The 23,000-nt window shown below is 40.4% G+C and overlaps 1 protein-coding gene across 1 annotated transcript in view; it reads right to left on the reverse strand.

Moving 5' to 3' along the window:
• LOC109916785 (complement C3-like) overlaps nt 1-23,000 on the reverse strand; it is a 95,880-nt gene that overhangs the window by 39,694 nt on the left and 33,186 nt on the right. Inside the window, 11 exon segments of the mRNA XM_048617802.1 lie at nt 494-663; nt 2,173-2,323; nt 3,315-3,410; nt 5,198-5,360; nt 6,497-6,572; nt 9,042-9,245; nt 11,349-11,435; nt 14,888-14,942; nt 16,852-17,064; nt 20,189-20,328; nt 22,364-22,449. Coding sequence (XP_048473759.1) covers nt 494-663; nt 2,173-2,323; nt 3,315-3,410; nt 5,198-5,360; nt 6,497-6,572; nt 9,042-9,245; nt 11,349-11,435; nt 14,888-14,942; nt 16,852-17,064; nt 20,189-20,328; nt 22,364-22,449 — 1,441 coding nt within the window.

Consider the following 23,000-nt stretch of genomic DNA (forward strand, 5'->3'; position numbering starts at 1 on the left):
CAGATGAACTTCCCAAGAAACCTGACAGACCAATTGACGTGAGCCTGAGGCTTGAAAACTTCCCAGATCAAGGACACATCTTCATAGTGAGGGAACTGCAATCCCTATTTTGCAGCAACGTGAAATTGTTTCCCCTCACCACACTCTGGGATTCTCTGGGCATTCTGGTTAACCCTGCTCCACAACCAACATCAACAAAAACAAACATCAAATCATAATTAATGGTTTTGTTCAAGTTCGTCAGATCTGTGCATCTTACAATGGTTTGAAAAATCTTGAAAATATTGCCCAACAAACTCCCCAAGTGTTTCCCTATTCTGTCTGAAAGATCAGCTGAACATCGATGAAAATACAAAGCTTTCTCCATTGGAAGCTTTGGTGATTCCCTGTTTGATAGCAACAGAACAGACAGGTTTAACACACCACTCTCCCAGATTCCTGCTAAACTTTGATAATTTTCTGAAAAGCTAATTATAAAGTTGAATTGTGAAACCTGCGTGGTGCTGTAGCCACCTCCATACTCGCCCCTTTGGGACAGCCATTTCACTAATTTGCCAGCTTTGTCAAATTCCTTTAACTGCACGAGAGTGAGAAGGGAATATCCTGTGGCCTCAATTGTGTACAAAGGGTTAGTGTTGCCAGCATCTGTCCAGTATGATTGATCTGAAAGGTGTAAGAGAAAGAACAAGTTAAAATGGTGATCATTCAAAGTATATCATTCATTTCAAATTTGGTTTTATTTCATTTTATTGTCACAAGTATAAGTGCAAAAGCACAGCAGTGCAGTGAAAAGTATATAATGTGACCACACAAGGTGCCAGAAGGTACAAATTGAAGTACCTGGGTAAAAAATCTTAAGAACAAGGTAGAAAGAATGAACAGTTAAATGTGAAACATTGCAGTAATTGTAGTGTAACGTAAAACATACGAAATAAGGTTAAAAGTTACACATTGCAGACCTTCTTAACTTTAAGCAGAAAATAAAGAAATAAAGCTGAAAGTTCAAACATTACAGTCTTTCTTAAGTGCTTAGCAGGTAATAAACTGGTGTATGGTTCTCTTACAAAAACAAATCCCTTGAAGCCAATGTTTCATCTTGTTCTGGCAGAAAGGTGCTTTACCATCTTTCAAAAGCATCCCCAAGGAGACCGGAATTAGAATTCCAGCGATATGGTGTTCCTGGTGAATTATTTATCTCTTTTGAACAAGTGGCAAACAGAGCAGAAAAAAAAATAAATCAACAGCCTCCTGTTTTGGAGTTTGGAAAAATTAGACATTAGTAATTCCTTGGACAATGAATAGTAGATATTCACTTTAAAATTAAATGTTGTTGATTTTTTTTCTCTCTCTGCTCTTCCCTGGCCAACACAAAAAGCAATAGAAAGAGTTTCTCCACTGAAATGTTCCACCAGCACACTCGTTTGCTAAGTTTCAAAACAATGTATGATAAGGGACAATTATTTTCCCTTTCTCCTTTGTTTATAAATCTTGATGTTCCTGGTGATACACACAAATGAAAAAAATATCATATTTGTAATCATTAACATAGCCAAGTGGCAGGTTCTTTCTCCCCCTCCTCTTCCCTCTCATTAGTTGGAACATATTTAGTGTTCCTAAACCAATAACAGTACTGGAACTGAGATTACTGTCTATATATCTTGGAAAATGTCTACAAAAGGCTTGCTGATTCTGTCTTCTGCTCAAGTTTCTCTACATCTGCCTCCCAGCCTGAGCACAACTGATGGTGGAAGCTGTACCATGGGATGTCCCACTGTTGGGGACCCAGCAAACAATGCTTCACGCTCATGAAATAGAATTGACTGAAATTGACCATCAGGAGTACTGCCAAATACAATAATCGCCAGTCAACTCTGACTCAATGGAATAGCAACTGGGCATGGCATAAGATTTGTTATGAGTCCCTTCCACATTACTAAATAAACTCACTTCAACCCTTAACCTTCATTTACTGATTTGTTAAAGAGAAAATGATCACTGCTTCACGTGTGCAGTGAATTCAGAATTTGGGTTCAGGTTCCAGGCTTAGCTTTCATTAACTAAAACTATTTCATTTACTGAGAGATTTCCCAGATGTACACAGGTAAACAAAATGTCAACACAAAGATTCTAAGCAAAGAGAAAAATGTGCACATAGCTACTAATCTGCCTTACCTTCTGAAGCAAATTTCATCAGGGTGTCCAGTTTGTTTTTATTCAATAATGAGAGTGCATAGGCTGTTATTGCCACAGAGTATGCTTTCTTCAGATTATCAAACTGATTGTCCAGGTAGTCTCCTGCTTTAGCGATACTGTTTCCATAACTCTAAAATGATTTTGAACAAGCTATGAAATGTTGGAAACAACATGCTTCCCCATAAGTTTTTGATTTATTTAGAGTCACTCACAATCAAAAAATATTGTAGGAAGCTCTACTACATACAGGGGCTCAGAATGGTCACCACAGAAGAATGAGGAATATGTCAATGGAATTTGGAAACCTATAGGACTTTGTGCAGTACTGTACGAGGATATAATCTACTAATGATGCCTTTAAATTCACATGACAACAGCAAGTGAGGCAAATTATAAAACAGCTCTTTATAAATCAACTACGCTTAACATTTTGGGATAACCCAACCTTACAGAATCAGTCCTCATAATGCAGGAGCATCTTTACAAAATGAATGAATGTGGACTGCTGTTCTTCTCACCCACCTTTACCATTCCCAATGGTCCAACTTTCAGTATCACCCATATCCTACAATCTAGCCCTAGCCACCAATTCCACCTCTTTGACTGCATACCCTTCCTCACCTATAGCTCCTGGACAGCCTGCTGCCCCCAACCCCTCCTTTTTCAGATTTTCCTCCCTCGTTCCATACTCTGTCCTCCTTATATAGCGTCTCACCACTCCTCCCCTGGCGTCCCACCTCTCTTTCGATCTGTAGCACCCACCATCAGTTACACCTGTCCCTGCATCCCTCAGACTGAAAGATTTTTGCTCACAAAGTGTTGAATGGGCAGGGCGATAATGCCCCAGCACAGGCATTAGGACATTTGCCTGTTCACTCACACCCCAGTAGGCAGGATCAAGTTTAGCAATAGTTCCTCTAGTCGAGTAGCTAGCAATTACTTCCAAAGTTTATGTGCTGAATATTTGCCACTTAGGCGACATTACCAATATTAACTGATTGCAGTGGAATTAAGAAACAATTAAATTTTCAACTGACATGTTAGAAAATTGAAGATAAATTCAGTAATATTGCCTTGTAGATTTGCATGTTATCTTATGCAAACAAATGTAGCTCCTTTACCTCTACAAAAGTTGAGCAAACATCATCAGCCTCAAACAATGCAATGAGTACAAATGCAGTTAAGGCAGCATCATTTTCTGCATCACCAAGTCCTCCCTAAAGGAAACAAGCACACAAAAAATGGAATGGTTCACTCAGACACTTTCTTATATTAGGATTAGTCCTAATGTGTTAACAGTTAATTGGATTATTCAGCAAAGATTTGTTTTAAAGGTCTGAAGAACACCTAAAAGAAAAAAAAACTGGCACAGAATATCCCACAATTAAGATCACAACTAAAAAATAAAGCCTCAAATACATCTGAGGGAGCAATGTGGGCTATTTAGAACATCTAAATTAACATTTTGGGTCTACTGAACCTTCTTTAAAAGTTCTGTTAAAAGTTATCAGAACTTTAAGTCTCCACAGATGCTGCCAGACCTGCTGACTTTCTCCAGCAATTACTGTTTGTGTTTCTGATTTCCAGAATCTGCAGTTCTTTGGGGTTTTTTTTAAGAATGTCTCGTATGCTGTGTAATACCAACTAAAATGTGAACTTTACATATCAAACATTTTAAAACTAAATTATATGTTGACATTTATCATCAGAGAATCCCTAAAGTGTGGAAACAGGCCCTTTGGCCCAACAAGTCCACACTGACCCTCAGAGCATCCCACCCAGATTCATCCCCCTAATCTACACATCCCTGAACACTACAGGCAATTTCCCATGGCCAATCCACCTAGCCTGCACATCTTTGGATTGGAGGAGACCAGAGCACCCGGAGGAAACCCACGCAGACACGGGGAGAATGTGCAAACTCCACACAGACAGTTACCCGAGGGTGGAATCAAACCTAGGTCCTTAGTGCTGTGAGGCAGCAGTGCTAACCACTGAGCCAGCGTGCTACCCATTTTTTTTTGTATAAAGCAAATTTATAGAATCCCTACAGGGTGTAAAGAGGCCATTCAGCTCATCAAGTCCACACTGACCCTGCAACCCCACATTTACCATGGCTTTTCCTGCCAGCCTACACACCATGAATAATTTTGCATGGCCAATCCACCAACCTGCGCATCTTTGGACAACTTGTCATGTTGGATTTTGAAAAAGGTGTAAAGATGCTGAAAGGTATAAATTTACCAAATAATCTAAGTTTTTAGAGTGGTTTACTACAGAGAAAGGCCTAGACTGTACATGATTTGATGGTAGAGACCAATGGACTGAAAGGCTCTTCTGTACGACATGATTCTATAACTTGGTCACCAAAGCATATGACGATAGACTTTGGAGAGGGAATAGTGAAGATATGCAAAGTTGCTTTGAATACAGAAAGATTTAGGCACCACATCCAGAAGACCAGTGGCACAATGATTGAAAGGGCATTCATCAACGGTGGAGGGTGATAGCAGGATGTAAGAAGTTATGGTGGGATAAGGTAGTCATGAGATGGAAAAGGATGAAGGTGATGGTTAACGAAAGTTTTGATGAAGGTGTTCAAAATCTTTCAGACCGCTGATAGATTAAATAAGAAGAAAGTATTTCCAGTGCTAGAAGGATAATTGAACGGAGAACCCAGATTAAAGTTACTCACGCAAGAACCAGAGTCGAAGGAAGTTTTATTTTTAATTGGATGCAGTAAGTCACTTTGATCTGGAATGCACTACCTGACGGAGTGAAGAAAATAGGTCCAATAGCAATTATCGGAAGAGAATTAGGGGATTAAGTGAAGGGGAGAAATTTGGGATAAAAGCAAAGAACAAGGACTGACTGAATAGACCTTTCAAAGAACTGACACTGGCAAGAGGGACTGAATGGCCTCATCCTATGATTTTAAGATTGTTTAGTTTCTTTATTACAGCCAGCTAGAATGATAAAGAATGAAAAGAAACATGTTGCATACAGTCATTGTTTTTAAATACAAAACAGGAGCATCTTCTTTGAAGCGACCATCAATGAGCTGTTTATTGTTTATTAGCCAATTTGCAGCCTCACAAAGACGGTTTGTATCAATTGAGATCAAATCGCTCGACATTGCAAGCACTTTCAGCACATAAGCGGTCAGCCTGCAAAGGAAGAAAATGCAGTATAAGCTCATTATGAAACATTTTCTGGAGCAAAGCGATCGAAAGAAGATTTTCCCTCTGAAAACTCACGAAGACCACGCGACAAAAATGATTCAACGTTCAGACATTGAAATCCAAATAAATATTATTTCACCTAAATCTGTAGGTCAACGGAAATAATATTTTTGGCCCAAATTCAACCTCTTGGTTGCCTGTCCAAATATAGAAAAAGATAAAAGGCAAACTGATCATAGTCCTGCTGTCTCATTGCAAAGAGAGACAACTGGTGATAGTTTAACCCAAGGGCTACCATGCCTCAGGTGAGGGTAGACATTGGGAAGGAGAGCCCTTATGCTAACGTCAGGCAGGATGGGAATTGAACAAGGGCTGTTGGCATCATTCTGCATCAAAAACCAGCTGCCCAACCAACTGATCCCTGTGATGTTAGAGCATAAAATGTTTATATTGTTGAGCCTATGATAGAAAGAGTAAACACATTAGTTTTGATTTGACTCAGAGCAATAGAATCAAGTTTTTTTTTTAAACTCAGTTCGGAAGTGAATTGTTTTCTATTAGAAGGAGAACAAACTTCATTTCAGTGAGGAGCAAAGCTCCTCAGGTAGAATGCTTTCTAGTCTGAGGACTAGAGTTTGTGTAGCAGCATTCAAGCTCATAGAATGGACAGAGTTTAGACCTTCAGAATTGTGAAAAATTTATTTCTGCAGTTCCAGGAATAGAAACTGGGAGGATTTATCTGAAGAGTTCAGATAGGAGTGTAATTTTTCTGGGATTGAACATTTGTAAGGGATAATGTTGGAAACCAGGTTGAAACTCTGCTTTGATGTTTGTGCTAAAATTGTTTAAACTGTCTTGTGTAACCACTAGATTTGTTTTATATTTGGTCTTTTATGTGACAAATGCATTTTGTATATTCTTAAACTGCTAGCAATGCTTTGTGAAATTTTTGACACCAGCATCATTAGTCAGAAGACAAAAGCAGAAAAGTAAAATTTTATTTATTTAGCACCTTTAACATGGTGAAACATCCCAAAACCATTTTACAGAAGCAAGATTCCATGAGGTATGGCAGGATTACCAGAGAGACAAAGGGAGCATTTTGTCTCATTGTAACGTACCATGTGCTAGATGGAATAGACAGAAATGCTGCATAAGAACCATCATCTTTGCGATATGTTAGCTGCTGAGCATAACCTGAGTGGGAAACAAATCAAATGAAAATCAAAAGCTAACTAGCTCTGGAAATACAAAATAAAAACGACAAGAAGTTGGGGAAAATCAGTGATTTGGTCCAGATATTGGTGACCCAAATGGTTTTTCCTGACAATAGTTTCAGCATCATCATTAGACTTTTAATTCTAGATTTTTATTCAATTCAAATTCTGCCATTTGCCATAGCAGGATTCAGATATTACCTGGGTTTCTGGAGTAATAGTCTTTCAATAATAACATTAGGCCATCACCTCCACTTCCATGTTCCTTTCTTGATTTGCATATCAATCTTTCTTAACTTGCACATTCTTTCCTCCCTGTCATTAGATTATAACCAGGGCATTCTCTCCTCTACTATGACATTGTAAGCTGAATTCTTCTAATTCCATTCACATGTGCATAGGGGAGGTTGTGACCTATTGTTATTATCGTTAGACTATTAATCCAGAGACTGTGGTAATGCTCCGCGGACCGGGGTTCAAGCCCTGCCATGGCAGATGGTGGAATTTGAATTCAGTAAATATCTGGAAATAACAGTCTAGTGATGATCATGAAGTCATTGCCGATTGTCGGGGAAAAACCCATCTGGTTCACTAATGCCTTTGGGGAAGGAAACTGTTGTCCTTACCTGGATTGTCCTACATCTGACTCCAGGCCCACAGCAATGCGGTTGACACTGAAAATGGTAATAAATGCTGGCCTAGCCAGCGACACCCATATCCCATGAAGGGATAAAAAAAAAATTGGCTAGCATTCCTTGACAAAGTCCGTATTATCTATTTGCTTTTTCCTCCATGCCCCTCTTACATCCTTCTCTCCTGTAACCCAACAATGTCACCTTTAAGGGCCCACCTTTGGGGTTATTTGACCTCCAGGTCTGAGCCATATACAACTGTATTCATATACAGCGGTCCTCTGAAATTTTTTTCCGTTCTCCCAGCCACTGTGTATAAGCAAAGGTCAACACTCTGTACTCCTCATCACAGTCTCCAAAAGAGTACACCAGACACCATCAATGTCTTCTTGCAAGGAGCAATTTCCAATGCCCCATTTTCTAGTCTACAGTCCAAAGTACTCATTAAAATTTATCTTGCCAAACTTTGCGACCTATCACTCTTTCAGCAGACACCAATCACTGCCTTTCCCACAACATTTACATGAGTGACCTGCAAGATTTTTGCCATTGCCATTTTATTACCAATAGACTGCACTAACATTCCAGCCTTGATAGAACTTAACTTATGAACATTATTCCCATTATAATATATCATCACTGATAGTTTCCATGTGCATCAACTTACAAAATTTACTTTCTAAAACATGACACTCCTTATCTTAGCAAATTTTAGACACCATAATTCCAAGGAAACTTATTTCTAAACTTTGAGGCCTAGATCTCAGCTCACCCCTCTGTAACTAGATCCTCAACCTCCTGATCCACAGACCACAATCAGTAAGCATAGATGGCAATACTTCCTCAACTATAATCCTCAACATCGGTGCCCCACAAGGCTGTGCACTCAGCCCCCTACTATACTCCCTGTACACGCACAACTGTGTGGCTAAATTCTGCCCCAACTCCATTTACAAGTTGGCTGACGATACCACCGTGATAGGTCGGATCTCAAAAAAAGGACAAGACAGAATACAGGAAAAAGTTTGAGTGCTTAGTGACATGGTGCAAAGACAACAATGTCTGCATCAATATCAGCAAAACAAAGGAGCTGGTCATTGACTTTAGGAAGTGGAGTGGAGGGCACGCCCCTGTCTGCATCAATGGTGCTGAGGTGGAGAGTCTGAGAGTGATGATCACCAACAACCTGTCCTGGTCCACCCACATGGACACTACAGTCAAGAAAGCACAACAATGTCTCTATTTCCTCAGGAGTCTAAGGAAATTCAGCATGTCTACAAGAAGTCCTACCAATTTTTATAGATGCACCATAGAAAGCATCCTGTCTGGGTGCATCACAGTGTGGTATGGCAACTGCTCTTCTTAAGACCACAAGAAACTACAGAGTCACGAACACAGCCCAGTCCATCACGCAAACCTAATTTCCATCCACTGACTCCATCTATTCTTCCCACTGCCTCGGGAAACCAACCAACATAATCAAAGACCCCTCCCACCCCGGTCACACTCTCTTCCACCCTCTTCAGTCAGGCAGAAGATGTAAAAGTTTGAATACACGTACAAACAGATTCAAAAACAGCTTCTTCACCACATTATCAGACTTTTGAACAGACCTCTCTAAAAGTTAATTCTGATCTCTCTCTCTGCACCTTGTCTGCAGCTATAACGCTGTATTCTGCACTCTGTTCTGCTACCCTGTTGCACTTTGTATGATATGATCAGTCTGTATATCACGCAAAACAACACTTTTCACTATATCTTGGCACATGTGACAACAATCAATCAATCAACTTGAATGCATAAAGAGTGAGTTGTACCTTGTCTAATGTTCCGCAATGAGATCTCTCGCTTATCTATTCCCACTCTTTCCCATTGCCTTGTTTTGTCCAGAAATTTGGTGACAATCACTCCTGGGGTTAAATATACCATGTTCTGCTCTCCACAGCCAGTAGGAACTTTAATTAGATGTTTCAAGTTGGCTCCATCAATGGAATTTTCAAATGTTTGGGCTAAACTGTCTCCTGTTTCATTAAAAAGAAATACGCTATTAAGTACAAAAGCAAAACAAAGCGGACTCTAGAAATCTGAATGTAGACAGAAAATGCGAGGAATATTCAACAGGTCAGGCAGAATATGTGGAGAGAAAAACAGAGTTCATGTTTCAGGTTATTGATCTTTTGTTAGAACTGAAAAGAGTTATAAACATATTTTTTTAAGAGGGTGAAAGGGGTGGTAGCGTAAGAGATTGTCTGTAAAAGGGAAATTAAAGAAAAGTGCTTCATACTTTGATTAGATACATTATATCCTTCCATATTCAACAATTAGGTCAGGGATTGTAGCCTATAATTTCTGCCCCCACTTTAGTTGCTGCTTTTTATAAGTTTTTGTCTCGTTTTTTCCCCTGTTTTTTGCTCTGGATGGTAACTGTTCATTATTCTGCCACTCACACCTCATCTAGTCGCATCTCTTCTGGTTAGGAAGGTGAATGCAATGTTGGCATTCCTTTCAAGAGGGCTGGAGTACAAGAGCAGAGATGTATGTTGAAGCAGTATAAGGCTCTGATCAGACCACGTTTGAAATATTGTGGGCAGTTTTGGGCCTTATGTCTAAGGATGGATGTGCTGGCATTGGAGGGGATCCAGAGGATGTTTACAAGAATGATCCCAGGGATGAAGGGCTTGTCATATCAGGAGTGGTTGAGCACTCTGTGTGACCAGGACCTGAGGGCAGAGCCTCAGAATGAAGGGGTGGCCCTTTAAAACAAAGATGAGGAGGAATTTGTTCAGGCCAAAGGTGGTTAATCTGTGGAACTCATTACCACGGAGGGATGTAGGGGCCAAATCATTGAGTGTGTTTAAAATAGTGATAGATAGGTTCTAAATTAGTAAGAGGATCGAGGATTATAGGGGGAAGATAGAAGAGTCGGGGTGAAAAATATATCAGCTGTGACTGATTGGACTCAATGGATCAAATGGCCTAATTCTGCTCTTTTATCTTGTGGTCTTATGGGAAAAGGGAAGGAAAGTGGATGTGAGGAGTGTCAGATTAGCCATGAACCTATTAAATGGTGGAACAGGCTCAAGGGACCAAACATCCTACTCCTGTTTTTATTTCTTATGCTTTTATATGCCTGTGTTGGTTATTTGGTGGAAATATCTATGTAGTCCCCCAATCCACACTTTCCTCATAATCCTTCAAATTTCTCTCCTCAAGATTTTGTTCATAGATTAACAGTTGTTAAGAAGATCCTTTATATTTAATATTGCTTAAAGAACTTAAGTTTTGAAAGATTTTGGGAAAACAAAATACAAATTTTGGGGACATGCTGAGAATGGTTTCTTTAAAAAATGTCATTGAACATCCACTGTAGATATTGGAGAAATAGCAAGAACTGTAGATGCTGGAGTCAGGAATAACAAAGTGTGGAGCTGGAGGAACACAGCAGGCCAGGCAGCATCAGAGGAGCAGGAAAGTTGATGGTTCGGGTCAGAACCCTTTTCTGAAGAAGGATCCCGACCCGAAATGTCAGCTTTCCTGTTCCCCTGATGTTGCCTGGCCTGCTGTGTTCCTCCAGCTCCACACTTTGTTATTTATGTAAATATTGGAGGGATTTTATTTAAAAGCTTCCTGGAAAGCCTATGTCTGTGGGCAACTGCTCGTTTTGCTGTTGACCCTTCTGGGTATTTTTTTTATTAACGCGGTGTCTAGATTGGTGTGATTCTTGTTTTAGTTGGTTCAGCTGGATGAAAGCCTACTGCGAACCATGCAAGTTTGAGGGAGGCCAATTAAGAACGAGCAGAGTTGGAGGAAGGCTTGCAATGAACAAGTTACCCAGCTGATCGCTCTAATTTCTTAAAAGAGAAACTGTTATATCAGTTTAGGGTGAAACCTATTTTCTTTTGAAAGAGAGGTTGAAAGAAAATCTCAAGTTTGTCTTTCCCCATTTCTGCAATACTTCAGAGGTGAGTAGGTATAATCAGAACATGAAAGCAACTGATTCTGGAACATTCTACACCTTGTTCTTCTGGCTTCAGACATTGAGGATGTGCTTGTCCCTACAGCCTCTATAAGAAAGCAAATGAAGATTTTTGTGTAGAAGTAATCCTTGATCCACTACAATGTACCTTGAACACTGATGAATGTGCTTGGTTCTGTTTTTGGAACAATGTCCTGTGGAGATTTGATATCAACCTCAATCTTTTGTTCTTCACCTGAATTGAAGAAACAATATATTAAGTTACATAAAACAAATGTTTTCACCATTTCTTTGATTTTCTTGACAACTATTTATTTGGGTTTCTTTCCTATTCATTGTCCTTTCTGTACTCACTCCTGCAATTTACGAGAGATGTCAGTAAAATTCATCAATGGAGATGGAAGCTCCCAAGATTTTGAGTTAGTTCTATAAAGATAAACGCAGACCATCTGAAGCCTTATTTTCCTTGAGTCTTCAGACTGGGAAATCCATGTTGAAGTATGTGAAATGATTGAAGAGTTGACCTTGTTTTGCTTGTATTTAGTTCAAGGGATAGAATTGAGAAAACAAAATGTCACCTTAAACTTTCTTGAAAATTGGTTAGACCACTGCTGGAGTAATATTCTGGTTTTCACATTACTGAAAAAAACAGATGTAGAGGTACAGAGAAGATGTAAAAAGAACAGACGTGTAAGGATGATATCAGAACTGACAGGCTCTGCCAATTGGAAAAGATCGAACAGACCAAAACTCTATTCTCTAGAAAGAAGAAGGCTGAGAGCAGGCTGACAGGGGTTTGATAGATAAACAAAATTAAGGTGTTCCCATTTGTGGAGGGGAGACTAAAACCAGAGACCATAAAAGTAAGAGAATCTCCAGTAAATCAAGAAATAAATTTAGAAGAAATGTCTGTCCCCAGAGAGAGGTTACAATATGAAGCTTATTGTCTCAACGCAAGCTTGAGACAACAAGCTTAGCCGGATTTAAGAAAAACTAGGTAAGTATGTGAGAGAGAAAGGTAGAGAGGGTTATATTGATTGACTGAGATGAAAACGGATGGGAATAGGTCATGTGGTTTGTAAGTACTAGTACAGACCAATTGGGCTGAATGACCTATTTCTGTTCTACTAATTAATTATTTTCTGCTGTCACAAAACTTTGATTTGTAAATATTCACTTGTTTTGTATTTTTATACTTTGCATGACGCTGTTTGAGCACGTATTGCAACACAATTAATCCAACTCACGTTCAGAACATCCATTTTCCAATTAATGCAAAAGTTACTTGAAGTAAAGAGGCAAGATGACATTGTTCACAAACAAAGTATTTTCTCATTTACTAATCTCAGGGTCAGGTACAGAAAGGCCAAATACAGGTCTCAAATGCCTTTATTCTGCATGAACAGTGCTTCCCATCCAATAATAACAACACATTTCTTCCAAGTAAATCTTCTATTTCAAGGCTTTATTCAACTTGGGGTTACAGTATTCTATTAAGTATTTGGACCAGTTTACAGTCAAGTTTGTGCAAGAGATCACAGCCATTACAAACATTTTACTTGGCATTACCGAACTTGCTGAAAGACAGATGTGTTGTTGAATTTCTTTCCGTTTTTGCACTGATCAGGATAAACAAAAGAATGCCAAATTTCAAACTGTCACAACAGCTAGGGGAGCAAATGGTACTGATTGGTTGGCATGTCAACACTGGTTTTTAAGCAGACATTTTGTCTACCTTCTGGGTGACATTGTCAGTGCTGTGTAGCCTCTGTTGAAGCGCTGTTGTTCTGTCCCGCTCTGAATTTATATGGTCCGGTCTGTCATGGTGTGTAGTCTTGTGTCTGGTTTTATACTGTAGTGGTATGTAGATGGGGTCTATTTCAACATGTTTGCTAATTGCATCAGTGGTTACTTTGTTCCAGTTAAACTGATGTCCTTCTCACAACTCACACCAAAACGACACAACCAACTCTCCCTCGTTTCAATACGCTCCAATATAGAAGGACGTCAATTTGACTGGGACAAGGTTACAGTACTAGGACAAGCGATACAAAGACAAGCACGAGAAATTCTGGAGGCCTGGTTTTCAACCACCGATGCAATTAACAAACATATTGTAATAGACCCTATCTACGTACCACTATGTTACAAAACTGGAAACAAGAGTGCTCACCATGACAGACCAGACTGTATAAACTCAGAGTGGAACAGAACAACATCGCTTCAACAGAGGCTACATGGCACTGACGATGTCACCCAGAATGGAGACGAAATGCTTGCATGAAAACCAGTCAGCTCGGTGAACCTACCAACCACTCCATCCGCAATCCGAGCTACAGATCTTCGTTAAAACATGTCAACATTGACTGAGCTAGGCATTAACATGGAGAAAGTAATGTGCAACTGTAGGCCTCCCAAGGATCCTAGAATGCCCACAACGTGGAAGCAGGCCATTCAGCCCATCAAGTCCACACTGACTCTCTGAAGAGCATCTCACCGACACCTACTGCTTTACCTATAACACTGCATTTCCCATGGCTAATCCACCCAGCCAGCACATCCCTAGACACTATGGGTAATTTAGCACGGCCAATCCACCTAACCTGCACATCTTTAGACTGTGGGAGGAAACTAGAGCACCAGGAGGAGGTGTACCTAGTCATGGGGAAAATGTAAAAACTCCACACAGGCAGTTTCCCAAGGGTGGGATCAAACCCTGGTCCCTAGCACTGTGAGGCAGCAGTGCTAACCACTGAGCCACTGTGCCGGCCTAGCTCCTAGGCAATTCAATAAAGGTGTAAACCTTGAACATATTCCTTTAGTTTGCAGAGAATGCATCCCTGAGTGTGAATGTACATCACTTCCAGCAATTGTAACTGGCACATGTTGAAGTGTAGAACCTACAGCCTAGATACTGCGCCAAATCCATTCTGCAGGTCAATGACTGTCCTGATCAAGTCACTTTATGCTGCGCATCATGAAACTCATAAATGGGCCAAAGTTGCCTCAAATTCCAGATAAAAAAGGCCAAGTAACTCAACAATTTGAGCACATTAAGCAAATTGTTTCGAGCTGCTGATGTACAATGTTGAGGCAAATGATACAATAATATACAATATCCTTTGATAGGATGCAGACATCAGTCCAAAAGATGTTCTGACTATCAGACAGTTGAGCAATGTCATATTTGAATTTGAATCCTAGTGTGATGCTCAACATGTAGGCTGCAGGCCTAAACAATTGGCTAATCAAACCCAGCAACGTGTTTGTTGAGCTGGTCATAAAAGTGGAACACAGGCCATACTCAAACAAACCTGCAATTGTGAAGTCGGAACCAAAAGGCCTACTGTTAGCTGTGAATTTACAACTGTAACATCCAATTAACTGAAATTTAAGATATTCAGTTGAATTTGTACTGTCGCTAAATCATACTGACATGCATTGATAGGCAGGGACCCATTTCATGCAAATAAAGGAATCTGTTCAAACTTCCCACAATGTTTGAATAACCTAAAGGTTTGGCAGGCTAACATTTCCCATTATTTTCTGCATGGCAATATGTCAGCCAATCAGGGTCAATTTGCCAACCAAGTGAGACAGAACATTTTAGCACAATGTCCCTATTTTCAGCGATAACATTGAAGACCAACATTTTACATGAAGGTTCTCAGTCAAAAAGGAACTAACCTTTGGGGTCCAAATCATAAATTTGCAACGGCAAATCAGTTTCTTTCCCATCAGGCTATAAGAAAAGAAAATGAAATGAGTTTCAAACAGCCCAGTTTCTTTTATGAACACACATATAAACAAAAGCATTCAGAGCAGGAGTAAGTCATTCGTCTCCTCAAGTCTACTCTTCTATTGCAAAAGACCATAGCTGATCTGTTTATTCCACATTCCTATCTTCCCCAGTTATCTTTCACCTTTTTCATCATCAAGAATCTATTGGCCTCTGCCTTAAAAATAACAAAGGATTCTGTTTCCATCTCCTTTCGATGAAGACAGCTCCAAAGATTCATGAATCTCTGAGAAAAAATTCTTTTCCTCATCTCTGTTCTAAATGGGTGACCACCTATTTCAAAATAGTGACACCCCAGTTCCAGACCGTCCCACAAGAATAAATATCCTTTCACAATTTACCCCGTCAAGACCCTTTCTACTTCAATTAAATAACCTGTCACTCTTCTAAACTCCAGTGAATATAAGCCTAATTGCTCTCTCCATGACTCCCTCATCCGCTCCACACTCCCCACCAACCCCACCACTCCCAGCACCTTTCCCTGCAACCGCAGGAAGTGCTACACATGCCCCTACACCTCCCCCTCACCTCCATTCAAGGCCCAAGACAAACATTCCATATCCAACAGGGATTCACCTGTCCATCCTCCAACCTGGTCTACTGTATCTGTTGCTCCCAATGTGGCCTCCTTTACATCGGTGAGACCAAGCGTAGACTCTGAGACCGTTTCGTGGAGCATCTGCGCTCTGTATGTGACAAACGCCAACATCTTCCGGTCGCCAACCATTTTAACTCCCCCTCCCACTCCCTGGGTGACATGTCCATCCTGGGCCTCCTCCAGTGTCACAATGACGCCACCCACAAACTGGAGGAGCAGCACCTCATATTCTGCCTCGGGACCCTACAGCCCGATGTCCTGAACACCAGTTTTAAAATCTCCCCACCTCCAGCCTCATCCCAAATCCACTCCTCCTTCTTATCCCCACCTTCTTGACCTGACACAACCTGTCCATTTTCTCTCCCACCTATCTGCTCCACCGTTCTTACTGACTAATCTCCACTACCCCTACCTGCATCCACCTATCATCATCCCACCTACATTCCCTCAGCCCCACCCGTCCTCTCTCTATTTATTTCTGAGCTCCTTTCTCCCTCCCCAGTCCTGAAGAAGGGCCCAGCCCCGAAACATTGACTCTCCTGCTCCTCTGATGCTGCCTGGCCTGCTGTGTTCCTCCAGCTCCACACTGTGTTGACTCCTTATGGAAGAAAAGTTTGAAAGCATATTAAATAGATGTGTTCAAAGTCATGAAGGCTCTAGACAGAATAGATAAAGAGAAACTGTCCCGGCTGATGGAAGGAACAAAAAGCAAAAAATGCAAGTCTAAGGTGACTGAGAAAGCACCAACAGCAACAAAATGAAAAAAACTTTTTTTTTTGAAAGGAGGACTGGTGGTTGGAATCATGAATCCATTTCCTGAGAGCTTTTAGTGGTGTGTTAATTATATTAAGATAAATTGCATTGTTTAATTCAGCACTTTAAGCATACTGTATATTCTGACCAAGATCTTCCCCTGAGCATTCCTTGCACAGCTCTCATTATCATTCATGCTAAATATGGTCCACCTCTATATTTAAGTTGACATATTCAATATTCTTCTAAAATCTCAGAGAAAAATCCTGGAAATGATCATGATCAACAAGTTCCGAGAATATCTCCCTGCCTAATTTTCTACTTCCCATTTGACCCCAATTAATTTGTAATTTACCATGATTTCTAACCAATACCTGTGTGTTGCACCTTGTGATGTCAAGTGTCCACTATCCACATAACTTGACATTTACAGAGAGACTGCTAAAGATGTAAATTAGTCTGGTCATGCTTGCACAAAACATCCAGAGGTTTCATACGTACCAGCACAAGAAGGGGTTTGCTCACACCATCAACAATAAATCTGTCATAGACTGAGGCTTTGACTTCAATATCGATTTGTCCAATTTCCAGTGGAACTATGATATAAGGTACAGCAGTTGACCCTTTTCCAGGGACATGAACTATTTGTTTGAATCTCTTCATCTGTTTTGCAGCACTACAGAACTTTTGATTATATGGAAATTCCACACGCACCTAGAATTCAACATACAATTAGATAACAAAAGAAATTCTTTATATTTTAATATAAATCTGTCTTGTGTTAAAAATTAGCACTGAACTAACTTACTTCAACACAGCACTTCTGATCCGCAACTGAGAAAACCATTCTCCCTTGGAGATGTTCCTGTACGATTAAACTGGTATTGAGTATATGGCCACAATTTCCATTCCTCAGAGGCCTCCAGACCATAAGACCATAGAAATAGGAACAAGAGGAGGCCATTCATCCCCTCCTGGTTGCCCCGCCATGTAACAAGATCATGGCTGATCCAAAATTCCTCACATCCACTTTCCTGCTCTTTCCCCTATGACCCTCGATTCCACCGCTCTTCATAAATCTATCTATCTCAGCCTTGAATACACACAAGGACACAGGCATCACAGCTCTCTGTGGCAAGGAGTTCCAAAGACTCAAAACCTCCTCACCTCCCACTAAAAGGGAGGGAAGGGGATGGACCCTCTGAATTGCATGAAAAGCATGTGGGCCGTGTAGCCAAGCTTTCCCAAAAAAACTCAAAATGGGCAATTAACATGCAGGACCTGGGAGGACATGAATGGAGCAGCACCTGTGTGCAGCAGCAATGATTATCCCCTTCTGTGACAATTTTTCAACCAAATCCTGAGCAATCTGTTATGGTCACCAGTGGCACCATATTGTTATCAGTGCTACAGAAGATTTATTACGGATGGCTAAAATACAGCATCCCTTAGAAATTAACATTTATAAACCATAATCAGCTCCGGTTTCTTCCAAACATTTGTATTCCCTTCTGCAGATCTGGAAAACACCAGTGGAAGTCACAAATAACTTTTGCTGTGGCTATGAGAATGGGCCGGCCTCTGTAGTTGGATTTATCAACCTCTCTCCAACCTTTAACACAACCCGCAGTATCATCATCCTTCAGTAGCCCTCCACTACTTTCAGAAGAGTGGAGCTGCCTTTGCTAAGTCCTACTAATTACAGCAAAACAATGGCTTCCAATCCTGCAGTGAATTCCACATATCCCCCTCCACCACCTCCCTTGACCTCCATGTATTAGTGTGATCAGACAACTAGCCAGGTATCAAATTCCAGGTCAGTTAAGACCAAAAAGCACAGGAGAAGACAGCCATTCAGCCCATCCGCCATTCGATGAAATCGTAACTGATCTGATAGTCCTTAACTCCACATTCCTGTCTTTGTCCCTCAACTCTTGATTCCCTTATTGATTATAGATCTAGCGATCTCAGTGTTGAATTTAATGCCCCAGTCTTGACAGCCTACTGCAGTGAGGAATTCCACAGATTGAGTATTCCCTTAGAAAAGAAATGCCTTCTCATCTCTGACTCAAATGTGTGACCATTTATCCTGAGCTTATGCCCTCTGGTCCTAGACATTCTCATAAGAGGAAACAACCTCTTCACATCTATCCCATCAAAATCTCTCTACACCCTTTAATAATCTGGAATCTGAAGAAGGATCCCAAAAGATAAACAAAAAGTTAACTCTGTTTTGCTCACCACAGATGCTGCCAGACGTTCTGAGTTTCTCTAGCAATTTCTGGGTTTTCTCTCAGATTTCCAGCATCCACAGTTCTTTGAGATTTTATTTAAGAATCTTATATGTTTCATAAGGTCACCTCTCATCCTTCTAAACGCCAAAGAGTATAGGCCCAACATACAGTTTTGGGTTCATTTTCATTAACAGCACAAAAGCTTGGAATTTATGTTCTTGATACATTGCTAAAAGGAGGCACAAAGTCAGAAATGTTTGTCTCGTACTCATCAGGACTTGAATGCAAGAAACAGACTTCAGAAAAGTAACATCAATCTATGTAGCGTGAGACAGTGTGCTGATTGTTTGGATCGTTGTTGGCATGGAGATGCAAGCAGAAGCAGTTAACTGTCAATCTTCGTTCTTGGACTAACCAGGCAGACTCTGACAGCATTCTGACCAATCAAGGTCTACCTGTTTGGTCTGAAAATGCAGATTGACAGTTAACGGATGTCCAGGCCAATAACGGCCCAACCAACCAGCACGCAATTCCTGTGCTGCCTAAATTGATGGCCCTCTCCTGAAGTTTATTTCTTGTGTTGTAGTCCTGATGAGTACAAAACAAAATCAACATATCATTGTTTATTCTTTTAGCAATGTTTAAATTCTATTCTACAAAGTAAATATTTACTGTCCTGATCTAGAAATTGAGAGGCTTCAATCATTGATCCAGAGATGTGACATACAAACTTGGCAGCTGGACAATTTATATTCAATTCATGAATGAAAGTCTACCAGACTATCATGGAATCATAGAATCATACAGCGCAGAAACAGATCCTTCGGTCCAACAAGTCTATGCCGAACCTAATTCCAAACTAAGCTCGTCACACCTGCCTGCTCCTGGCCCACATCCTTCCAAACCTTTCCTATACATGTACTTATCCAAATGTCTTTTAAATGTTGTAACTGTACCCACACCCACCACTTCCTCAGGAAGTTCATTCCACAAGCAAATCATCCTCAATGTAAAAATGTTGTCCCTCATGGTTCTTCAAATCTCTTTCCTCTCACCTTAAAAATGTGCCCCCTAGTCTTGAAATTCCTCATCCTAGGGAAAAGACAACTACTATTAACCCTATCTGTACCTCACGTTATTTTATAAGTTTCCATCAGGGCACCTCTCAACCTCCTAGGCTCCAGTGAATTAAGCCCCAGCCTATCCAGCCTTTCTTTATGACTCAAACCCTCCGTACCTGGCAACATCCTGGTAAACCACTTCTGAATGGTTTCCAGCTTAATAATATCCTTCCTATAACCGTCATAAAAACCCAATGGATCCACTATTCCCTTTTAGGGAAAGCAATCTACCATCCTTATCTGGTCTGACCTATTTAATTACAAACGCTAGAAAAGTGGTTGACTCAGAATGAAGCACTGCAGCCACTGAGCTGTATTCAAGATGGTTGCTCACCACCACCTTCTCTTAAAAATGTGCAATAAAGATTGGACTTTCCATCAATACGCACGTTCTGTGATTATACAAAATAAATCTGAATACCACACTGCATAAAAATGACAAGTAGGGGCATAATAGTGAGATGGCTACATTGCAAAACTTACTGTAATTTCCTCCGTACCATAATTGTACAAAACTGCTCTAATTTCCACTTGTTCATTACGGACGACAGAGTATGGGAGTCGAAGGTCAATGAAGAAGTCCTTCCTCACTATCAGATCATAAGGTTCAGCAACACATATTCCTGGAGGAAAGCATCATTACCAGTCAGAAGATGTGGCAAATCTATATTTTAAAACGGGGTTCACTTCACATTTCATAAACATGGACAATTACATCCAAAGCAATCACAGTGAGCTTAAAATAACAATCCCTTTCTTTCATAAATATGATTTCTTTTGTCATCAAGTTTATCTTTGAACAGAGCTTCTGTCATCATCATCGCCACACATATGGAGCTGCATGTCTTCATGCAGGCAGCTGTAATGCACAATATATAAATGTAATCCCTTGAAACTAAAAGAATAGATTTTTTTTTCTAAACTACACCAGTCCTGTCAATCACATCACTTTAAGAGCAGATGAGATTTTATTTCTCCATGTGAAAAATGATGAAGTCTTTATTTTATTTCAGTTTATAAGAGCTCTGGAATTTAAAATAATTTCAGATCATTACGTTAGAGATCTTAAGTAGTATCTTATCTCGTTTTAAATGCACAAGAGCCCTCCTACCACACACCTGCACACTATTGATGAACTTACCCTTCCAGGTCAGGGCACATCATCAGTCAGTCCAGTAAACTTACTTAAGATGCAGTTTTTAACTTATGAAACTGAAAGTACAAATTTTGTTTCCTGTATTTCAAAAACCTTTGATAAAAGAATTTCAGGAGTGACTATTTTAATTAGGTTACCCACTTGGGCATTGTGTTCCACATGGTTCATCACTCTTCTAAGGTATCGTGCTCATGAAATGTGAATGATGCAGGATATAGCAACATTTATTGCCCAAACCTAATTGCTCAGGACAATTGAGAATTAACATGTATTAATGACTTGGATAAGAAAAGTGAATGTACTATAACCAAGTTTGCCTTTGACACGAAAACAGCTGGGAAGGCAAGTGGTGAGGATGGTTCGGGAAGAACTTGCCAATTTTGAGGAAGTACCAAAAAGGGCAGAGCAGTAGACATTGTTACATGGACTTTATTAAGGCATTGGACAAGGTTTGGCATGGTAGCTTAATTAATAAAGTTAGATCACATGGGGTTCAGGGTGAGCTTGCCAATTACAAGATTACAAACTTGGCTTGACGGTGGGAGACAGAGGGTGGTGTTGAAGGGTTGTTTCTCGGACTGGAGGCCTTTGACCAGCAGTGTTCCACAGGGATCAGAGCTGGCCTACTTTTGTTTGTCATTTATATAAACAATTCAGATAAGAATATAGAGGGCATAGTTAGTAAGTTTGTGGATGACAGTGGACAGTGAAGAAGGTTATCTAAGATTACAAAGAGATCTTGATCAATCGGGTCAGTTGGCTGCAAAGCGGCAGATGGATTTTAATTTGTATAAATGCAAGGTTTTGCATTTTGGTCCTTTGAAAGTTGCATCACAGGTAGACAGGTGGTTAAGTTGGGAATTTAGCACACTTGCCTTCATTGCTCAGACTATTGAATATTGGAGTTGGGACATCATGTTGAGGTTGCACGGGGGCATAGATAAGGTGAATAGCAAAGGTCTTTTCCATAGGGTCAGTGAGTTCAGAACAAGGGGACATAGTTTAAAGTGAGAGGAGAAGGATTTAAAAGGGACCTGAGGGGCAACGTTTTCACACAGAGGGTGGTGCACGCGTGGAATAAACTGCCAGAGGAACTGGTAGATGCAGGTACGTTTACAACATTTAAAAAGACATTTGGACATGTGCATGAATAGGAACGGTTTAGAGGAATACAGGTCAAACACAGTCCAGTGGGACTAGTATAATTTGGGAATCTTGTTTGGCACAGACGAATTGAACTGTATGAGTCTGACTGTATGAGCACCCACCCTTCCAAAACATGCCCAAGTCCATGAGAATAGCAGGGATTCCTATAAAGGGTGGGATGGCTGAGTGTAGGATCACAGCCTTCACCTTAATCTTGGGTTCCATAAAAATCGCACATGACAGGAATTGGGCCGGAATTCTCATTTTAAAACATTCTCCACCTGCCTCCATTACAGCACAGATAGAGGCATGAAAATCCAGATCTATGACTATTCACTAAATCAAAAGCAACTTACCTTTCTCTGCAGACATACTGATAGCCTGTATTTCCCAAGTCGTGATAGAATCCACAAGAATACCAGGCAGCTCCGTTGTGGCAACTCTGATTATGAAAATGAAAAATGTATTCCTATTGAGTAAGTTTTGGTCTATACCATTAATAACTTGGCTTATGCTTGTGTCATCCCTGTCCTTGTCTGTGAAGTCAAGTATTGCACTAGATACATCAATAGTTTAAAGTTTTGGGAAAGATCTGTAGCTCGGGTTGTGGATGAGGTTGTTGACTTGCTCTCCGAGCTGGCTTGTTCTTGTTCAGATGTTTCGTCACCGTGCTAGATGACATGATGATCTCACCTGACACGGTGACAAAACGTCTGAACAAAAACAAGCCAGCTCAGCAAACAAGTCAACAACTGCGTTCTTTGTCTTTATTCTGTGTGGATTATTATTCTTTGTTCAACTGCTACCAATGGAGGAAGACCATTTGGCCACTTCCAACATGACGCTGAGATTTTCCTTGGCTCTCCTTTCAGCATCTGTCTTCACAACAATGTAGTCCACTTCTGAATCACACCCAATAACTCTTCTCCTGCGAGACAACAAGGTGCAGGGCTGGATGAACACAGCAGGCCAAGCAGCATCATAGGAGCAGAA

This window comes from Rhincodon typus, chromosome 38, assembly GCF_021869965.1.
Source record: "Rhincodon typus isolate 14 chromosome 38, sRhiTyp1.1, whole genome shotgun sequence".
Taxonomy (NCBI): Eukaryota; Metazoa; Chordata; class Chondrichthyes; order Orectolobiformes; family Rhincodontidae; genus Rhincodon; species Rhincodon typus.